General features: G+C 38.2%; 1 protein-coding gene across 1 annotated transcript; it reads right to left on the reverse strand.

Annotated features, from left to right (window-relative positions):
- Positions 1–1,325: 1,325 nt before the first annotated feature.
- Positions 1,326–21,575, reverse strand: LOC133655416 (protein phosphatase 1 regulatory subunit 1B-like). Its single transcript, XM_062055548.1, has 5 exons — positions 21,299–21,575; positions 13,325–13,408; positions 13,156–13,228; positions 1,734–1,823; positions 1,326–1,673 (listed from the first exon to the last, which is right to left on the reverse strand). The coding sequence occupies exons 1-5, from the start codon at positions 21,413–21,415 to the stop codon at positions 1,567–1,569; spliced, it is 471 nt and encodes a 156-aa protein (XP_061911532.1). The 5' UTR covers positions 21,416–21,575; the 3' UTR covers positions 1,326–1,566.
- Between the last annotated feature and the right edge of the window lie 56 nt (positions 21,576–21,631).

Here is a 21,631-nt window from a genome sequence, read left to right on the forward strand (position 1 = left end):
TTGTCATCTTAATAAATATCTATCTTTCATTTCTTATGCTAGTTGAAATTAATTAAAGGCATTTCTTTTATAAAACGTAACATATTCTCTTTATTATTAACATTTTCATACAGAAAAATTATAGACAGTAATGTCAAACAGCAAACTCTAAAGAAGTACAGAAACAATGATCATCGTATAAAAAAGGCAATGATGCAAAAGAGAATGGATTTGTAATCCTGTGTTGGTTTTACATGTCACTAGTCAATATCACAGTCACTTCCTATTTGTAGGGGTCCGCGCTTTGAACCAAGATCTGTTAAGCTTTCCTACGCTTTTAGTCAAGTTTTGCTGAGCTTTGTCAGGCTTTGTCATGCTTTGATACACTCTCAGCATTTTATTCCATTCTTGACAGAGCGCAGAATTTTTTTAAACCGCTTAAAAATTTTTGGTGAACTTGCTGCATGTCCCGCTTCACTACAAGCTTTCCCACAATCCATTAGGACCCTCACGCTTTAATCAGGCTTTGTTGCGCTATAACGCCGCTTTGCATGCCGCTTTAAAGCGCCGTTGGTGTGAACCTAGCATTAACGGAGCGGTATCAATATTAATTCAATACGATGTCAGCAGGAATCTTACATCCTTTTATCACTTTATAGTGTGGACTGTTAGAAAAGGTTTTATCAAGTGAAATTAGGTAAACCGAACAATGATAAGCATGAAAAACACTAACCTATTTATCGTTTAATGTGTATATTTTGTTAAAGGGGAGCGGTATTTTTTTATGTATTAGATTTCATATCATGATGCAGTAACTGAAATGATATGGACACTTTTGTTACTGGATACTTTCCAGCCCAGAGACTTTGTATATGTAAGTAATACGCAACTATAATTATTATTATTTTATTTTTTTATATTTACAAACGTGCTGTTTAAGACTGCATTGTTGTTCATATCAGGACACATTTTGTATATCTAGCTTGTGTGCTATTGTGTGCTTAGCTGTTGCGTAGCTGCTCAATCCTAGTTTACCTTTTCTAAGTGATGTGACTAAAATACTAGAAAATACCAACTTGGTGTGCTTATTGGAGGACATTTAGATGTTAACTGGTTGTGCAGCTTTGCACAAGTAAACACGCTGCAGGACTGCTTGTATCGGAGCGCTTCTTTCAGTTATTTTCGATGCGAGCCGATATCATGCGATACTTGTTTTTTTGCAGATATCAGATCCGACACCCCCTAGTTACAGTTCTGATGTGAGGTTGTTAAATAATATATACAAATATATCAGCGAAACACGTCTTTAAATAAAGCTGCAATAGGAAAATAGCAATATACACAAACAACCTGCATGGTGGTTTTATTCACAACCAACAGAAAGCATATCGAATAATCATTTACAGTATACACACAAAAGCATTACATTCACCATCATTTACAATGCATACTGTATAGTGCACTTTATTGTTGATAAAACTATGGTTGGCCTTTGTCCGTTAGCCATCCCTCAGGCACGCACACACACATATTTACATGACATTCACAACCACGCAAGCACACAAGCGTCCGCACTAAGATGTTCTGTCATTCTCCTCCATCACTCGCCTTGGCGTTCTCCTCCATCTTTCCCTGATGGCAGGTGACGCTCGCCGGACACAAAGGCTCCGGAGACTTGTTTTCTATTCTCAGATCTGCAAAGAAGTAACATATTTGATGAAATATTTAAGAAAGAGAGGAAGAATTTTCTGTACCGTTATCCTCCTCTCCAGAAGGTGGGTCATCCTGGTCCACAGAGCTCATGTCTATAGAGGACAGGTGCGCTTGGGCCATTCGTTGCACAGCTGAAATGCAAAAAAAAAAAAAAAGGGATTTTACATCCTCCACAAACTCCTATAAGGACAAAAAGTGTTGACACACACCTCTTAATCGAGGAATTCATCAATCAGTACTTAGGTTAGACCAGGCGTCGACAACCCAAAACGTTGAAAGAGCCATATTGGACCAAAACTACAAAAAAATAATCTGTCTGGAACCGCAAAAAAAATGAAAAGCTGTATATAAGTCTTATAATGAAGGCAACACATGACGTAAGTGTCTATATTAGCTATAATAGCCTACTATCAAAATGACTATGTGTCGAAGGTTGAAGCAAATCTTTGTTGACAGAAATGTTTAAATGTAATATTTATTCTACACATTTTTACAACATTAGAAACCATTAGTACCGTATTTTTCGGACTATAAGTCGCAGTTTTTTTCATAGTTTGGCCGGGGGTGCGACTTATACTCAGGAGCGACGTATGTTTGAAATTATGAACACATTACCGTCAAATATCAAATAATATTATTTAGCTCATTCACGTAAGAGACTAGACGTATAAGATTTCATGGGATTTAGCGATTAGGAGTGACAGATTGTTTGGTAAACGTATAGCATGTTCTATATGTTATAGTTATTTGAATGACTCTTACCATAATATGTTATGTTAACATACCAGGCACGTTCTCAGTTGGTTATTTATGCCTCATATAACGTACACTTATTCAGCCTGTTGTTCACTATTCTTTATTTATTTTAAATTGCCTTTCAAATGTCTATTCTTGGTGTTGGGTTTTATCAAATAAATTTCCCCAAAAAATGCGACTTATACTCCAGTGCGACTTATATATGTTTTTTTCCTTCTTTATTATGCATTTTCGGCCGGTGCGATTTATACTCCGGAGCGACTTATACTCCGAAAAATACGGTAAATCAGAGGCTACTCAGAAGGTGAGATATCTCCTGGAAATGACTGGCTTTTAATGGCCAATGGTATAGATGTGTGTGTCCAAGTTAAAGGAAACGGCAGTCTGTCTTCTTTTTAATATTTATTACAATCTTTGGCAAGCTAGGTAGTGTTTGTTGTGGTCTGGAACAACACAGCACACAAACAATCTGAAATGCAGTCATTATTACATACAGATAATGTGTCATGAATCATGCAAAACTAAATTATATACAAGGAGGATAAAAGTAAAGAAAATTAAATGAACTCAAATATACCTACAAACGAGGCATAATCATGCAATATGTACATACAATGAATTGATTAACGTGGACCCCGACTTAAAACAAGTTGAAAAACTTATTCGGGTGTTACCATTTAATTGTACGGAATATGTACTGTACTGTGTAAACTGTAGTGTTTCATGTAATGTATTCTCTTCCTTTGCAATCTACTAATAAAAGTTTCAATCAATCAATCAATACAGCTAGCCTAAATAGCTTGTAAGCATTGATTAGCTTGCAGTCTTGCACTGACCAAATATGCCTGATTAGCACTCCAACAAGTCAATAACATCAACAAAGCGCACCTTTGTGCGTCCACGCACAGCATAAAACTTTTGGTGGACAAAGGAGTTGAACATTTTCCATGTAAACAAACTGTTGCGTCACAGTCCACACTATGGTGAGTCAGGCATGTGATTTGACCACAATGAAAAAGACTGAAAAAATTTCCGGGGGTCTGGGGGCCTTCGTCCCCCAGCCAGCTCCTGGTTTTTCACCAATTTAACATGCTTAAATTAACAAAGACAGCACCATTTGAAGAAAATATTTTAGTGTTTAAAGACATGAAAACATCATTAATAGAACATACATAACCCAATTATAATAATGAATCACTGTATATGGTTCAGTCCTAACAGTATTTAGTCACTAATATTTACATCTTGTGTTCATTTCACATCCACAGGTGTCACATTGATCAGTGATATTATCTACAGTTTATTTACAGTATTACCACATTACTTCAGTTCACTTCACACATTAGCTTTCTCGGAGAGCCCTCACATGAGCCTTCTTTGCAAATTTCTGAGCAGCCTGCATTTTCCTTTTGGTCTCTGCTTTTGTAGCTTCTTTTTTGGATTTTTGGATAAATATAACAAAATACCAAATGTAAACATTTCATTCTTTTCGCCAAAATAGGATATAAATTTATGAAAATAATTAAACATGTTCAGTATTGTTTACTCATATTTGAAAATAGGAAATAATAATAATGGGAGGACACTGACATATTGCATGAAACAAGTGTGAAAATAATTACCTTCAAGATTGTTACACCACTGACAATAGTTTCAAGAGACTACATAAGAACTTAATATTACAAAATAGTATTATATGCAAATTTATTTCAAATAAATTGTTAACTGGAATCAATAATGCGACTCTTTGAATTTCTGTAATTTCATAATATATTTTCACGTGGCTTTTTATTTTTAGAAAAACCCATTTATATTTCGCAAAGCAATAATTGGTTAATATTTAAAACAAACATGCGTATTTCGCAAGCAAATATTTTTTAGCTTACCTCATTATTAACAACCCTGTCTGCAACTGAAGTGGGTTGTGGGTGGATCTTTCCTCTCCATGTCACTTTCGGTTGACATCCAAAAGTACCAGCTAGTGAAAAGTTCGTTTTCCTTGCTTCAAGTTGTTTCATATGTTTTTGGCGTTTCGCATGTACTTCCAAAGCCTTGAAACCTCGTGATCCATAGTCAATATTATCATGACACCACGTGCACAAAACCTTTCCGGGACGATCGATTTTCCGAATAAAATCACCGAACAAAGTCGTAACTTCCTTCTTCCCAACAGTATCAGTGATTTCCCTTTCCATCCAGTCCCATCGAAACTTATTTTTGACATGTTTATCAATTTCTTTTACTCGTAAAGCATCCTTTCTCTCGAGAACCGACATCGTTTACATATGGAAAATGGCGGTAATAACCATTATGAATGATGACGTTATTAACGTCATCATTCATAACAGATGTCCTGATTGGTCAAAAGGAACATATCGACCAATCAACTACGGCGTAATATAAACTACGTCTCTAATCTTGATTTAGGGTCGGAAAAAAAACAGAAAAACGGGAGATAATTTTTTTTCCCCCCGAGATTAAAAAAGACGGAATTCCGACTTTAGACGGAAAAATCACATGCCTGTGAGTTCAAAAACTGCTGAAATTAGTAGGACAAAACGATGTTCACCAAATACTCTCATCAGTGAAGCATACACACCAACGTATTAAACAGTGGGCTTACTAACAATTGGGAAGGTTTGTGCTCAAAACAGAAAACATACTAAAACTAAAAAAAAATATTTTCCCCAATCTTTTTCCAGTTTCAAACCTTTTTTAAAAATGCTCCAGGGAGCCACTAGGGCGGCACTAAAGAGCCCCATGCGGGTTGCTGACCCCGGGGTTAGACTCCTGAATAGGGAAACCTAGCTTAGAACACTTCACTCAACACAGATGTCATAACGTCACCTTTAAGCATTCAAACACAGCACCAACACTTTGGAACAAGGATGAAGTGATAGAAGAAAAGTACAAATATAATTAAAGCTGCAAGCAGCGATGGACGGGACCGACTTTGAGGGCTCATAAAATCCAAACCGGAGCAGTAATTAAAACTCTTTCATCAACTTTTAATCAGAAGGGTTCAATCTCTCTCCTGTGCTAATTTGAAGCCGACACGACAAACACGCTCAGAGGAGATAATGTTTGAAAAAAGGTGACTGTTTTTACACAACTTTTGTTTTGAAGGGGGAATTGCAAACTTCCTGTTGAGTTTTGCTGGGGGTTGTCAGTGTATGAAATATAGGTCTAAGTGAGACCTACATAGAGGTTTTTGTTTCATGTCTCTACCACATTCCTACTGGGAGTTACAGGCAGTTTTGTCTGTGTTTTCTTCCTAGGGGGCGCTAGAGCGCAATTTTGAGTTTTGGGGTTTGGTTTTTTGATTACATCGCAATTTTCTCCAGTCCTGATGTGTGTGTCCAATTTGGTGAGTTTTGAAGCAGGTTAAGGGGGTCAAATTACAGCTCAAAGAGGCGGCGGTATAATAATAAAACGCTACAAATTCAATAGGGTCCTCTGTCCCAAAGGGACTCGGTCCCTAATAACTCTGTTTGTTGCAGCATAGGAGGAAGTCATGTGCAAGTTTCAATATTGCACCTCGTTGCCCATAACTGTAGTGCATTCAAGGACCCTGGATGAAAGTTAGAAACAGAGGCATCATCTTAATATATGTTTTTTTGTCCATATGGGAGTCCTAAGTCCAGCCCAGGGGACACTTTCCACCCACAGCTTGTTTTTACTGCCATATTATAAAATTAAAGTGAGAACAGTATTTGCTAAATATATGTAACTGCAAAGTATATGTTGACATAAATATATAAAGAAGTTTAAAAAGGTGAAGAATTATATTCACATAACATCCACATCCTACTTTTTCCCCCTAAAAAGAAAATGTTTGGTGCTGTCCTATTAGTAATATTGATTTTTAATGCAAATGTTCTACCCTTTTTTGGCCAATGATGTTGTCGTGACGAGTCACGGCCAGTCAGCTAATCATAGCAAAAGCAGATAAAAATTAAAGCTGCAAGCAGCATTGGTCGGGTCCGCCTTCTGGCAGGTGCTAGTCCTAGGTGTCCAATACTTTAGTCCAGTGGTAGTCCTGAGTGAGACCTACATAGAGGTTTTTGTTTCGTGTCTCTACGATATTGGTACTGGGAGTTAGAGGAAGTTGTGTCTGAGTTCACATTGTCATTATAGGCTATTGTGTGTATTGAGGCCAAAGAAGGTCTAATTGCAGTTTCGTTGTCATTTTTGGCACCGGAGCAGCGTCAGTGCTGCGGGTCTTTGAAGGCGCGTAAAATCAAAACGGTAGCACTAAATAAAACGCCGTCGTCAACTTTTAATCAGAAGGGTTCAATCTCTCTCCTGTAGCAGTTTGAAGCCGAAACGACAAACGCGCTCAGAGGAGATAATGTTTGATGTTTGGTGACCGTTTGGTACAAAAATGTTGTTTTGAAATGGAGATAACAAACTTCCTGTTGATTTTTGCTGAAGGGTGTCAATGTATGAAATGTAGGTCTAAATGAGACCTACGTAGAGGTATTTTTTTCATGTCTCTACGACGTTCCTACCGGAAGTTACAAGCAGTTTTGTCAGAGTTTTCCTCTGAGGAGCAGTTTTTTCTCTTTTTTTTCCAAAAATTATGTAGAGCACAATTTTGAGTTTTGGGATTCGGTTTTTTTTTTAGATCGCAGTTTCCACCAGTCCCGATGTGTGTGCGAATTTTGGTGAGTTTTGAAGTATTTTAAGGGGGTCAAATTACAGCTCAAAAATCAAAAATGAGTGTTTTTAGTCATTTTTTGTCTTGAAGGGGAAATTGCCAACTTCCTGTTGGTTTTCGCCCGAAGAAGTAAAATTATGAATTGTAGGTCTAAGTGAGACCTACATACAGGTTTTTGTTTCATGTCTCTACGACCTTCTTAGTGGGAGTTAGAGGCAGTTTTCTACTTAGGGGGCGCTAGAGAGCAATGTTGATTTTTTGGGTTTGATTATTGAATAACTTCATCTGGCACACTTTTTGGATGTGTGCAAAAAATTTGGTGAGTTTTGAAGTATGTTAAGGGGGGCAAAGTAGTGCGCAACGGAGCGGAAGAAAGAATAATAATAATAATAAACATTACAATAACAATAGGTTCCTTTGTAACCAGTACAAAGGACTCCCTGAGGGAGTCCTTTGTACAGGGTACAGGGCGGACCCTAATTAAAGCCGCAAGCAGCGTTGGTCGGGTCCGCCTTTTGGCAGGTGCTAGTCCTAGGTGTCCCAATACTTTTGTCCAGTGGTAGTCCTGAGTGAGACCTACATAGAGGTTTTTGTTTCGTGTCTCTACGATATTCGTACTGGGAGTTAGAGGAAGTTGTGTCTGAGTTCACATTGTCATTATAGGGTATTGTGTGTAGAATTTTGAGGACAAAGAAGGAGTAATTGCATTTTCGTTGTCATTTTTGGCACCGGAGCAACTTTAGTGCTGCGGGTCTTTGAAGGCTCGTAAAATCAAAACGGTAGCACTAATCACAACTCTTTCGTCAACTTTTAATCAGAAGGGTTCAATCTCTCTCCTGTAGCAGTTTGAAGCCGAAACGACAAACGCGCTCAGAGGACATAACGTTTGATGTTTGGTGACCGGGTGTAACAAAAATTTTGTTTTGAAGGAGGAATAGCAAACTTCCTGTTGATATTTGCTGAAGGATGTCAATCTATGAAATGTAGGTCTAGGCAAGACCTACGTAGAGGTATTTGTTTCATGTCTCTAAGACATTCCTACCGGAAGTTACAAGCAGTTTTGTCTGAGTTTTCCTCTGAGGAGCAGTTTTTTCTCTGTTTTTTTTTCAAAAATTATGTAGAGCACAATTTTGAGTTTTGGGGTTCGGTTTTTTTTTTTAGATCACAATTTCCACCATTCCCGATGTGTGTGAGAAGTTTGGTGAGTTTTGAAGTATTTTAAGGGGGTCAAATTACAGCTCAAAAATCAAAAATGAGTGTTTTTTGGAATTTTTTGTCTTGAACGGGGAATTGCCAACTTCCTGTTAATTTTTGCCCGAAGAACATAATGTAGGTCTAAGCAAGACCTACATACAGCTTTTTGTTTCATATCTCTACGACATTCCTACTGGGAGTTACAGGCAGTTTTCTTCCTAGGGGGCGCTAGAGAGCAATTGGGATTTTTGGGGTTTGGTTTTTTTACCAAAGAGTTTTGTTCGCGTTTTTTTATGTGTGCGAAAAATTTGGTGAGTTTTGAAGCATGTTAAGGGGGGCAAAGTAGTCCGCAAAGCTGCGGAATAATAATAATAAAGAATAATAAAACCTTACAATTTCAATAGGGTCCTTTCGTCTCATTTCAAAAGGACTCCCAAAGGGAGTCCTTTTGAAATGGTCCTGTGCGGACCCTAATAATGAAAACAGTAAAATGGTAAAAATATCAAATTAAATTGAAAGAAAATTTAAAACAATCTCAATGTGCTGTTAAAAACTAGACTATATTGCCAAAAGTGTTTGGCCACCTGCCTTTACTCACATATGAACTTGAAGTGCCACCCCATGGAATTGTCCAAAATGTTTTGGTATCCCGGAGCATTCAAAGTTCCTTTCAAGCAACCAACGTAACGTGTGGAGTCCCCCAAGGTTCAATCTTGGGGCCGACATTATTTAACATCTATATGCTCCCGCTATGACAAATCATGCAAAATAATAACATTGACCATCATTGCTATGCCGATGACACCCAAATCTATGTAGCGCTATCACCACATGACTATCGCCCCATAGATCTTCTGTGCCAGTGCATTGAGCAAGTCAAAAAAATTTCCTACAACTAAATGAAGATAAAACTGAGATAATTGTTTTTGGTGCTAAAAATGAAAGGTTTAAAGTCGTCCAACACCTTCAATCACTGTCCCTGAAAACCTCAAATAAAGCCAGAAATCTTGGGGTTATTTTAGATTCTGATTTACATTTCGACAGTCACATCAAATCAGTAACAAAATCGGCCTACTATCACCTCAAAAATGTAAAAAGACTTAGAGGGCTCATGTCAGCTCAAGACTTAGAAAACTTGTACATGCCTTTATTACCAATAGGTTAGACTATTGTAATGGTCTCCTTGCAGGTCTTCCCAAAAAACTGTCAGGCAGCTACAGCTTGTTCAGAACGCTGCTGCTAGAGTTCTAACAAAGACCAAAAAATGTGAGCACATAACACCAATTCTTAAATCCTTACATTGGCTCCCTGTACTTCAGAGAATTTATTTCAAAATCCTCCTGCTCACAGGTTTCTCATAGTCATTCACCGACGTCCCACTGGGGTGAGTTTTTCCTTGCCCGTATGTGGGCTCTGTACCGAGGATGTCGTTGTGGCTTGTACAGCCCTTTGAGACACTTGTGATTTAGGGCTATATAAATAAACATTGATTGATTGATTGATTGATATAAATCACTACATGGTCTAGGGCCCAAGTATATTACTGATATGCTCCCACTATATAAGCCCTCTAGATCACTAAGATCTTCTGAGACCAATCTGTTAGCGGTTCCCAGAGTAAACTCAAATCAAGGGAGAGCATCATTCAGTCACTATGCAACAAATAGCTGGAATAAACTTCCTGAAGATGTCAGACTTTACCTAACTCTGACTACTTTTAAAACTAGACTGAAGACTTTTATGTTCACCTTAGCTTTCAGCTAAATCTTTTAACTTTTAACGTCCGCACTGTTTTTATTTTTAATGTCTGCATTTTAATTTTGCTTTTATTTTCTTTCATTTCACTTTGTTGTCTGTGAAGTACTTTGATTCTGCCTTGTGTATGAAAAGCGCTATACAAATAAAGTTGCCTTGCCTTGCCTTCACTGGAACTAAGGGGCCAAGACCAACTCCTGAAAAAAACAACCCCACACCATAATTCCTCCTCCACCAAATTTCAGACTCGGCACAATGCAGTCCGAAATGTAGCGTTCTCCCGGCAACCTCCAAACCCAGACTGGTCCATCAGATTGCCAGATGGAAAAGCGTGATTCATCACTCCAGAGAAGGCGTCTCCACTGCTCTAGAGTCCAGTGGCGACGTGCTTTACACCACTGCATCCCACGCTTTGCATTGGACTTGGTGATGTATGGCTTAGATGCAGCTGCTCGGCCATGGAAACCCATTCCATGAAGCTCTCTGCGTACTGTACGTGGGCTAACTGGAAGGTCACATGAAGTTTGGAGCTCTGTAAGAGCAACTGACTGTCAGAAAGTCTTTGCGCTTCAGCATCCGCTGACCCCTCTCTGTCAGTTTACGAGGCCTACCACTTGGTGGCTGACTTGCTGTTGTTCCCAAACTCTTCACTTTTCTTATAATAAAGTTGACTTTGGAATATTTAGGAGCGAGGAAATTTCACGACTGGATTTGTTGCACAGGGGGCATCCTATGACAGTTCCACGCTGGAAATCACTGAGATTTAGATTTAGATTTTTATTAAGGATCCCCATTAGCTGGTTGCCTCAACAACCCACTGGTCTTCCTGGGGTCCACAATTCAATACAATTACAAGTAAAAGCATATAATTATAACTACACAATACAGAAAAAAATAAAAGCATCAATAAAAAAACAAGCAAACAATTTACAGTCACAGAATAATAATTACCATATAAATATAACTACACAATATAAAACCAAACAAATCATCAATGAGCAAACTAATTTAAAATCTCAGATAAAATATTACTCTCTTTTTAAAAACCTGTTTACTTTCAATGCTGGTGAGAATTCGAGGCAGGTTATTCCAGAGCGATAAAGATCTATAAATAAAAGATTTCCGCAAAGCATTCTTCCTGGGACGAGGGAGTACAAAATGCCCCTCACTGGATGCCCTGGTATTGTGATTACGTATAGTGCTACTGTGAACTATTTGGGCCATGAGAAAAGCAGGAGTTTTACTACCGGTTACTGATTTGAACAATATAGGAGTATTAGCCAACAACCATTTCTTTCACAAATGTTTGTAGAAACAGTCTCCATGCCTAAGTGCTTGATTTTATACACCGGGCCAAGTGATTAGGACACCTGATTCTCATCATTTGGATGGGTGGCAAAATACTTTTGGCAATATAGTGTATCTATTCATCCAAAACAAGATTTAAAAAGGTTTACCTCCACATTAACGACATGAAATTAATTAGCAGCCTTGCAAAATGCATGCCCCAAGCAAAAAGGGGGCGCCGTAAATTTAACTGTTAGGTCAGGCCTGGGCAATTATTTTGCCTCGGGGGGCCAAATTTAGAGGAAAAAAATGTGTGTGGGGGCCGGTATATTCATTTTTAGGAACACTAATACAAAACCTCACAATAATGTCTGAATGCTAAAAACATTATGACAGACCGCCTTAAAAAACGGAATGGAATTTTACATTTTTTTACTGAACGAGACACCCAGAATGTACATGAAAATAAAGAATGTGGGATTTACAATATTAACTACGAATGATAAAACACTGAATATTGACAACATATGAACGTCACACCCCCTCTCGATCGTCATATTTTACAATCAAGCAAAATGCAACAAACAGAGCAAAATATGAACGCGAAGGGTAAAAAAAACCCCACCTACTATCTGATACATCACTAAGCTTTAGAACTTTGTGGTAAAAAATCTCCTTCCGCGTCTGTCCCTGACACCCACATTTCAGGCTGTCACTCTGTGGAAACTGTGGAGAATGCATATATGTTTAAGAGTTCTTTCTTTATTCATAGTCATGTTTGGAGCAGCTAGTGTTTTTCCATTTGTACTCTTTCTGTGTTTGTATCTTATGTCCGCAAGTAAACTGTGTGCTTTACCTTGAAGACTTGGAATGTAGGAGTTGGAGTACTCCCTTTATATCTTATCTGTATTAGAACAATGAGGCTGTATTCCTTTCTGGACAGGGTGGGGGCTTTCTTCGTATTCAAGAAGTTGTCTCTTCCGTTTGAATGTTAGACCAATTTGAGAAGCCGGTATTAATGAAATGGTGTGGGCTGGTCTTTTGAAGCTTTAGTGAAACTTGATAATATTCCTATTCTGTCTTGATGGTCCTTCTTACTCTGCATATATGTCATCTGAAAGAACTTGGGATTGACTAGTGACTTTAATTCCCTGAGAGGGAATACTGGTCAGACGCAACAAAACGCTCCCCACCCACACTGCTTGGTGCCTCGTCTGAGCTGCTGTGACTTAGATTACCCTAGTAACTAGTATATCATGCAAAAGTGCAGATTCCAACCATTGAAATACTTTGTATAGTTCCAGACTTACGGTCATTTGAAAACATCACTGCACATCATAATGGCGGCTATAGTTTCCTTCTTAAAGATCTAAAAAAAAATTGGGGGAATGTCTGGCGGGCCAATTTAAAAAGCTTAATGTCCGGCATGCGGCCCCCGGACCTTAATTAGGCTTGTTTTTGGCAATACCCATGCATACATCGTAGCTATGTATTGTAAAATAAACATCTGGAGTCAGGAATTCACATGTGTAATATTCATATCTGAGTGAATGAGTTTGTGTTTGTTTTCATAAGGAATGTGTGTGACAGCGCAGGTCCAGTTGTGTGTCTATCCCATAATCCAGGATGATCCAGAACACACAGTCACAGCTGTCCTCGCTTCTAATCTCTCACACACACACACACACACAATATACATTTTTTTTGGACGCACTGACCGATCCACAGCACATGTCAGTTTTGTACGGCGCTCCCAAATTGTTATGCAACACAAATGTGGACCAGGCAGGTCACTTCCAGAGCACACTGACCTTTAAGTGAGGGCGGCTGGTACGTGTGGGCCACCATTTTGGCTTTCAGGGCGCCCTTTTCTCCCAGAACCCACTGCAACACCGCACGTAAGAACAACATTGAAGTACCTGTCATGTTAGTTTGACTGACTGTTTAAATTTGTTTTTTTTTCATTGAAGTCCAGTTCACCTGATGAGACCCGCAGTCTTCTTCCGGCGATGGCGGGTCTGTCAGTCTGAAGAGGGTGGCGGGCGTCGGCCTCCGACGTCGAATCTGAACACCAACAACGTTAGACCACTTTGAGGCACATCAGGTCACGCAAGAACCCCCTATTGTAGATTTGGTGCAGATCTGGATATAAGTGCTGATCCAATATTGAGGCACAGTGTTTTTATTTGTTAAAGTACCAATGATTGTCACCCACACACACTAGGTGTGGTGAAATGTGTCCTCTGCATTTGACCCATCCCCTTGTTCACCCGCTGGGAGGTGAGGGGAGCAGTGAGCAGCAGCGGTGGCCGCGCCCGGGAATCATTTTTGTTGATTTAACCCCCAATTCCAACCCTTGATGCTGAGTGCCAAGCAGGGAGGTAATGGGTCCCATTTTTATAGTCTTTGGTATGATTCGCCGGGGTTTCAACTCACAACCTACCAATATCAGGGCGGACACTCTAACCATTTGCCCCTCTGTTTTCCACCATTCAGCTCCCTCCTGCCCTCTCTGTGCCCCATCCTGTCGTCTCATCTTGTGAGTCTTTTCCTCTTGTCATTCAAAATGTTGACCTTTTTGTGCAGATCAGGATAAAAGTGCAGCTTTTACTTTTGTTCACATTCGGAAAGGTCTCACTCGCGCCTCCGGCGGTACTTTAAGTTGGCAGCATTCCGTGTTACCAGGGCGACGCTATTCACGAATAAAAAAAATAAAAAAATGGCCCGATTAAATGGGTACATACCGTTTTAATGGATGATTGCTCTGTAACGGAATGATACGGAAACGATAAAAAAGGTTAATGAAGAGATTTCAGAACCTTTAACATACATCAGCAACCTATCATTTCAAACTGGCAAATTCCCAGATAAAATTAAAATAGCAAAAGTTGTCCCAGTCGTTGTTAAAAGTCCAACTTTTGCAATTTATTTTGATTTTTTTTTCCAGGGTTAAATGAGTAGTCTTCTTCTACTCACCCCACTGCTGCTTCACTGTGACACATATGCCTCGCTGTTGCCCCCTGCGGGGTGGCGGGAGTGCTACAGACACGAGCAACCCTAGTTTTAAAAGCTTTGGCCGGCCGGATGTATAGACCTGTGGTAGCGTCATGAACTGCAGCTCCCCAGAGCTGGTGGCACTCGGGCAGCCCCAGACCATGATGCTACCAACACCACCGCCATGCTTGACTGTGGACACAATTATCTTTACCGTACCAAACTCTGGGCCTCACTGCCCATAACTGTAGTGCATTCAAGTACCCTCAATGCTACCCTACTGTGTTGACTTTAAACTGTATCCAAGTTTCATTTCTATAGTTGTGTCCTCTTGAGAAGACATTATAACATTTAGTTACTAACTGTAAAGAATAATTAACCTTGGTGCAAAGTAGGTATTTAACATAGCCCAAAGCCCAATAAGCACAAACTCCACGCGAGCAGCAACATGATGGCGATGTTCATGCGCTCTCCTGCAAAGGAGAGTGAGTCATCGACACCATTGAGTTACGCAACAAAGTAAATGCCATATTGTGGAATAGTAAATGCTATGAAATGCACTTCCTGTATTGTCCTCATTGCATTGGTGACCTAAACAGGAACTATGGAGGAAAAGATACCGTATATTAATCTGTTTTGCAGCATAATGTAAATAATAGGCGCTATATGAGGACTTGTCAGCCAATCAGGGTGAAGAGCGTGGGCTTGAAATGTGGGCGGCATCTATGCTTCTGCTTCCCGCGCATGTTGGACTTGGATTTTGTTTAGCATGCAGAGGTCAAACCAAGAAAGACGGAGTGGATTTGAGAAAGCTGCCAAATGAAACAAGAAAATCTTGCCATCAGGCTTCTGGCCTACTGAGATTATCTCTGTTTGTTTTTTTCCTTAAAAACTATCAAAAGGGGAAATACTCTCCCGCCATTTAAGTGGGACTTTACATAACACTTTCCAAAATGACCTCTTTTTGACCTGCGTAATCTCATTTTTAATATTGCTAACAGCGCTTTGTGTGCCATGTCTGCTCCTCCGCTTGGTTTTGTGTCTCATCGCTTTTGAAAGAAAACTGCAGCTTAATCCCAGCGCTGGCCATAACCTGCTGCCAACGCAGTAATACTTTTTTTTTTTTAAATGCAGTATCGCAAAGTCCTGCCACTGGTGTTACATAACTGTCAGTTGAGTGGGAAAAAGGTCAAAAAGTTGGGTGATGATTCTTTAATTATAACCAAAATAGACGTTTATTCAACGTTCAGTGAGTTTCAGTGCAGTTTGGTAATGTGCATTAATGGGAATATAGTGCTATACTGTTGGTGAATATACTACTATTATTACATTGAATAGTAATAAAAATAATATATATTTTTAAAGTTGGATTAATATATTTCAAGAGCAAAAAAAAGGCCAAAAATAAAAGCTTGTAATTACACAACTTTAACCTTCGGGAACCAAGCATGTTAATTGTATTTATTGTAATGTTTTGATTCTCACAATATTGATTAATCTACGGTTGATTTGATTAAATATGGCCAGAATTGTTTTTTTATTTTATATTATTTAGAAATTTCTATAATCTCCTTGCAAAGCGTATTTGGTTCCATTGACTCCCATTACAGTATAAAATCATACTTTTATTTAATTCGTCCCACCAAAAATAATTATAGGATCTTATGACAAAAATGTCATATAACCATACATATTTACATATATTTACACACACACACACACGTGTGTGTATATATATATATATATATATATATATATATATATATATATATATATATATATATATATATATATATATATATATATATATATACTACCGTTCAAAAGTTTGGGGTCACATTTTCAATGAAGATAACTTTAAAATAGTCTTAACTTTAAAGAAATACACTCTATACATTGCTAATGTGGTAAATGACTATTCTAGCTGCAAATGTCTGGTTTTTGGTGCAATATCTACATAGGTGTATAGAGGCCGATTTCCAGCAACTATCACTCCAGTGTTCTAATGGTACAATGTGTTTGCTCATTGGCTCAGAAGGCTAATTGATGATTAGAAAACCCTTGTGCAATCATGTTCACACATCTGAAAACAGTTTAGCTCGTTACAGAAGCTACAAAACTGACCTTCCTTTGAGCAGATTGAGTTTCTGGAGCATCACATTTGTGGGGTCAATTAAACGCTCAAAATGGCCAGAAAAAGAGAACTTTCATCTGAAACTCGACAGTCTATTCTTGTTCTTAGAAATGAAGGCTATTCCACAAAATTGTTTGGGTGACGCCAAACTTTTGAACGGTAGTGTATGTATATATATATATATATATATATATATATATATATATATATATATATATATATATATATATATATATAGATAATCATATTTTTATTTATATTATTATTTAATTTAAATATGATAAAAATGCAACACTGAAAAGATGTATAGTACATATTTGTATGTTGAATGTGTATTATATTAATTATTTTAAAACACTGTTAAAATTGTGATAATCACTAATTATTGAAATACTAATTATAATTAATGATAGTAAAAATTGTAAATCAAAAAATATAGTACATATGTTTCATGCTGCATTTTTTATTATTACTATATTTAAAAACGATTATAATTTTAAGAATGATTAAAATATATCTACATTATTTAATGATGTATAATTATCAATTTCATTATTTTTAAATTGTTCATAAATATATATAATATATGATATAATACTTTTATAATTAATTATTATTAACATTAGAATCCTTTTTAAATTATATAATAGGAAAAATGCAGCATAAAAACTATGCACAGTATTTTTTGTTAATGTTTTATTATCATTAAATTAAACCAATTAATCCCCCCACCTCCAATAATTTCCTCCTTTATTTTCTTCACAGGAAAAAATAAATAACAGGAGTTGTCATTAGTTGCCACTCTTATGACTGATGGCACCATGTGTTGCAGTAGACAGCCTGTAAGCAACACATGGCATCTGTAAAGCTTAAGTTTGCAGTAGGGTTTAAAGAGAAAGTGTTGACAGCTGCTAAACACTGTCATATATTTCGGGGATCATCGACATACTTATTTGCAGAATGTCCTTAAAAACAGTCGAACGCTCCAGTTATATAGTGGATCTTTGACTAGCGTTCATTGCAGTTGGCCATTAAAAACCGCATTGCTTTCTTGTCATATGGAGGGTCTTAGACTTGTGCTTTTTGCTTTTTTGCTTAGATGCAGAGAGCTTCTGTTGTATAGAGGATCTTTGATCATCATTTTTACAATAGATCCGTAAAAACATAGACAATATTTGACTAGCATCTTTGTAGTTAGTGCAGGGGTCGGCAACCCAAAACGTTGAAAGAGCCATATCGGGCCAAAAATACAAAAAACTAATCTGTCTGGACCCGCAAAAAAGGAAAAGTCTCATAATCAAGGCAACACATGACGCAAGTGTCTATATTAGCTATAATAGCCTACTATCAAAATGACTATGTGTCGCAGGCTGAAGCAAATCTTCATTGACAGGAATGTTGAAATTTAAAAATTATTCTACACATTTTTGCAACATTAGAAACCATTAGTAATTCAGTAGCTACTCAGAAGGTGAGATAACTTCTAGAAATTACTGGCTTTTAATGACCAAAAGTATAGATGTGTGTGTCCAAGTTAAAGGAAACGGCAGGCTGTCTTCTTTTAATAGATTTTTTACAATCTTTGGCAAGCTAGGTAATGTTTGCTGTGGTCTGGAACAACACGGCACACAAACTATCTGAAATGCAGCCAATATCACATACAGATAATGTGTCATGAGACATGCAAAAGTAAATAATATACAAAGAGGATAAAAGTAAAGAAAATTAAATGAGCTCAAATATACCTACAAAGGAGGCATAATGATGCAATATGTACATACAGCTAGCCCAGGGGTCGGCAACCTTTACCACTCAAAGAGCCACTTTGGAAAGTTTCACAAATTAAAGAAAACAATGGGAGCCACAAAAAATGTAAAATGAAAAACACCGCATTGCATGCAAAGCTTAAATTGCTTTGCGCTATGTTAACCAGGGGTCTCTGACACACGCATCTTAATAAGGAAATTTAATGTTAGTGCGGCCCGCGACTTTTAATTGAATGGCGCTTGATAGCGTCTTTCTTGCCAACCCTCTGAATTTCCCGGGAGACTCCCAAATTTCAGGACGTGCTGGCACTGCTTTTAGCGCCCTCTTCAGTCTGCTTTAACAGCGTACCTGCTTGGCCCCATGTTGAATGTAGCTTTTGTTTGCTCACGTAAGTGCCAGCAAAGCATACTTGTTCAACAGCCACACAGCTTACACTGACGGTAGTCGTACAAAAACAACTTTAACACTGTTAAGTTACAAATATGCGCCACACTTTGAACCCACACCAAAAAAGAATGACAAACACATTTCTGGAGAACATCTGCACTGTAACACAACATAAACACAACACAACAAATACCCAGAATCCCATGCAGCACTAACTCTTCCGCTCAACCGACGCATGGAGAGGGGGGTGGGGGGGTTGATGTGTTGGGGGGGTTTGGTGGTAGCGGGGGTGTATAATGTAGACCGGAAGAGTTAGGGCTGCATGGGATGCTGGGTATTTGCTGTGTTGTGTTACGGTGCGGATGTTCTCCAGAAATGTTTTTGTCATTCTTTTTTGGTGTGGGTTCACAGTGTGGCGCATATTTGTAACGTAACAGTGTTAAAGTTAAATTTTTAACTCTAACTTATACGGCCACCGTCAGTGTAAGCTGTGTGGCTGTTGAACAAGTATGCCTTGCTGTCGCCTACGTGTACAGGTAAAAGCAACATATAACATGTGGCCGGGCTGGCACGCTGTTTGCAAATGCTATAGAGTACAATTAATGCAGTGCCATTAGGGCACGCCCTTGATTAAGTAATTAGAGTGAAAATAGGATAATTTTTACCCTGGGAGATTTCTAGGAGAGGCAGTCTGCTGGGAAAATCGGGGGGGTCGTTGGAAAACCGGGAGGGTCTGCAAGTATGCAGCTGAGCCGCATCAGAGTGGTCAAAGAGCCGCATGCGGCTCCGGAGCCGCGGGTTGCCGACCCCTGAGCTAGCCTAAATAGCATGTTAGCATTGATTAGCTTGCAGTCATGCTCTGACCAAATATGCCTGATTAGCACGCCACACAAGTCAATAACATCAAAAAAGCTCACCTTTGTGCATTCATGCACAGCATAAAACGTTTGGTGGACAAAATGAAACAAAGGAGTGGAAGATTTTACATGTAAACAAACTGTTGCGTTTGTTTGTATTTTTCCCCCATCTTTTTCCATTTTCAATCCTTTTTTAAAAATGCTCAGCACTAAAGAGCCGCGGGTTGCTGACCCCCGAGTTAGTGCTTAAAAATAGTAGAGCACTCCTGTCATATAGAGCAGTGGTGCCCAACCAGCGGTACGGGGACTCTGTACCGGTCTGTGAAGCATTTGCTACCGGGCCGTAGAGAAACATTAAATAATTTATAAAGGACAGCATTTTCTCCGACTTAACTTTGGCTTGTCCAACGAGACCAGGGGTGTCAAACTTGTTTTGATTGAGGGCCACACCACAGTCATGGCTGCCAATAGAGGGCCGCTTGTAACGGTAAACAATTAATGAATTTGCCTATGAATTTAAATATTTTACTTTTTTTTTACGTAAAGAGTAAAAAAAATCTGTGGATTTGACCACTGTTTTTTACAGGGGAAAAAACTGGCAGCTTAGTTGCCAGGCGTTTACTGTAAAATATATGGTGTTATTTTATTATTATTATTTTTACAACATATTACTGTCGATAGAAATACAGTATCGCTGTTTAATTTTATTTTGGGAACTTAGCTGCCAGTTTTTTACCATAATAAAATGTGGTACCATAAAGTCATCAACCGTGGATTTAAAAAAAAAACTGACAGCTCAGTAGACAGAATTTTAATGTAAAATAACAAAGATTGGTCGTTTTTTTTCCAATTTACAGTAATTTTCTGTAAAAAAAAACTCCCTAAATTTTACAGTAAAATCCAGGGGTGTGTGAAAAAATCGATTCGAATTCGAATCGCGATCCTCACATTGTGCGATTCAGAATCGATTCTCATTTTTAAATAATCGATTTTTTATTTTAATTTTTTGTATTTATTTTATTGTATTTATTTTTTAATTAATCAATCCAACAAAACTATACACAGCAATACCATAACAATGCAATCCAATTCCAAAACCAAACCCGACCCGGCAACTCTCAGAACTGCAATAAACCGAGCAATTGAGAGGAGACACAAACACGACACAGAACAAACCAAAAGTAGTGAAACAAAAATGAATATTATCAACAACAGTATCAATATTAGTTACAATTTCAACATAGCAGTGATTAAAAATCCCTCATTGACATTATCATTAGAAATTTATAAAATGTTTTAAAAAAAGAACAAGTGTCACAGTGGCTTACACTTACATCGCATTTCATAAGCTTGACAACACACTGTGTCCAATATTTTCACAAAGATAAAATAAGTCATATTTTTGGTTCATTTAATAGTTAAAACAAATGTACATTATTGCAATCAGTTGATAAAACATTGCCCTTTACAATTATAAAAGCTTTTTACAAAAATCTACTACTCTGCTTGCATGTCAGCAGACTGGGGTAGATCCTGCTGAAATCCTATGTATTGAATGAATAGAGAATCCTTTTGAATCGGGAAAAAAAATCGTTTTTGAATCGAGAATCGTGTTGAATTGAAAAAAATAGTAATCAATTTTTAATCGAATCGTGACCCCAAGAATCGACATTGAATCGAATCGTGGGACACCCAAAGATTCACAGCCCTACTACACATACATACATACATACATACATACATACATACATACATACATACATACATACATACATACATACATCCACTAACAACAACACAATGCATAATCCTCACCAGCTCCACCTGCCCTGGGTCCAGCTGTGTTGGTATTGCTGAAGGCACTGAGAACTGGATCTTCCTTTTAGCATCATGGTCTGCATTGTCAATCTTTGCTGGCAGAACTGGCTCCATGGCAACGCTCAACCCTGAAGGCTCTAATATGAGACTACCCTAATTGTAACAAAACACCCCAATATCCAAAATCCCTCACCGGGCTGTCCGTCCCACTGCTACTCCCACATCAACACTCTTTTCACGGTCGTGATGAGGATTATAATGTTGTCTGTTGTTGCCGGAAATATCGCGATATATGGACTCACAAATGAGATGCTGCAGCTGTTGACGTCA

Source organism: Entelurus aequoreus, linkage group LG08, assembly GCF_033978785.1.
Source record: "Entelurus aequoreus isolate RoL-2023_Sb linkage group LG08, RoL_Eaeq_v1.1, whole genome shotgun sequence".
NCBI classification, from domain to species: domain Eukaryota; kingdom Metazoa; phylum Chordata; class Actinopteri; order Syngnathiformes; family Syngnathidae; genus Entelurus; species Entelurus aequoreus.

Bases quoted from the DNA above. Each gene is read 5' to 3' on its own strand.
- LOC133655416 (XM_062055548.1), bottom strand. From the start codon at position 21,415: ATGGAGCCAGTTCTGCCAGCAAAGATTGACAATGCAGACCATGATGCT. The intron at 1,824-13,155 runs GTCAGTGTGCTC...TTTGCATTTCAG, and splicing joins CCAGCCGCCCTCACTTAAAG to CTGTGCAACGAATGGCCCAA. The intron at 1,674-1,733 runs GTACAGAAAATT...ACTTCTTTGCAG, and splicing joins TTCTGGAGAGGAGGATAACG to ATCTGAGAATAGAAAACAAG.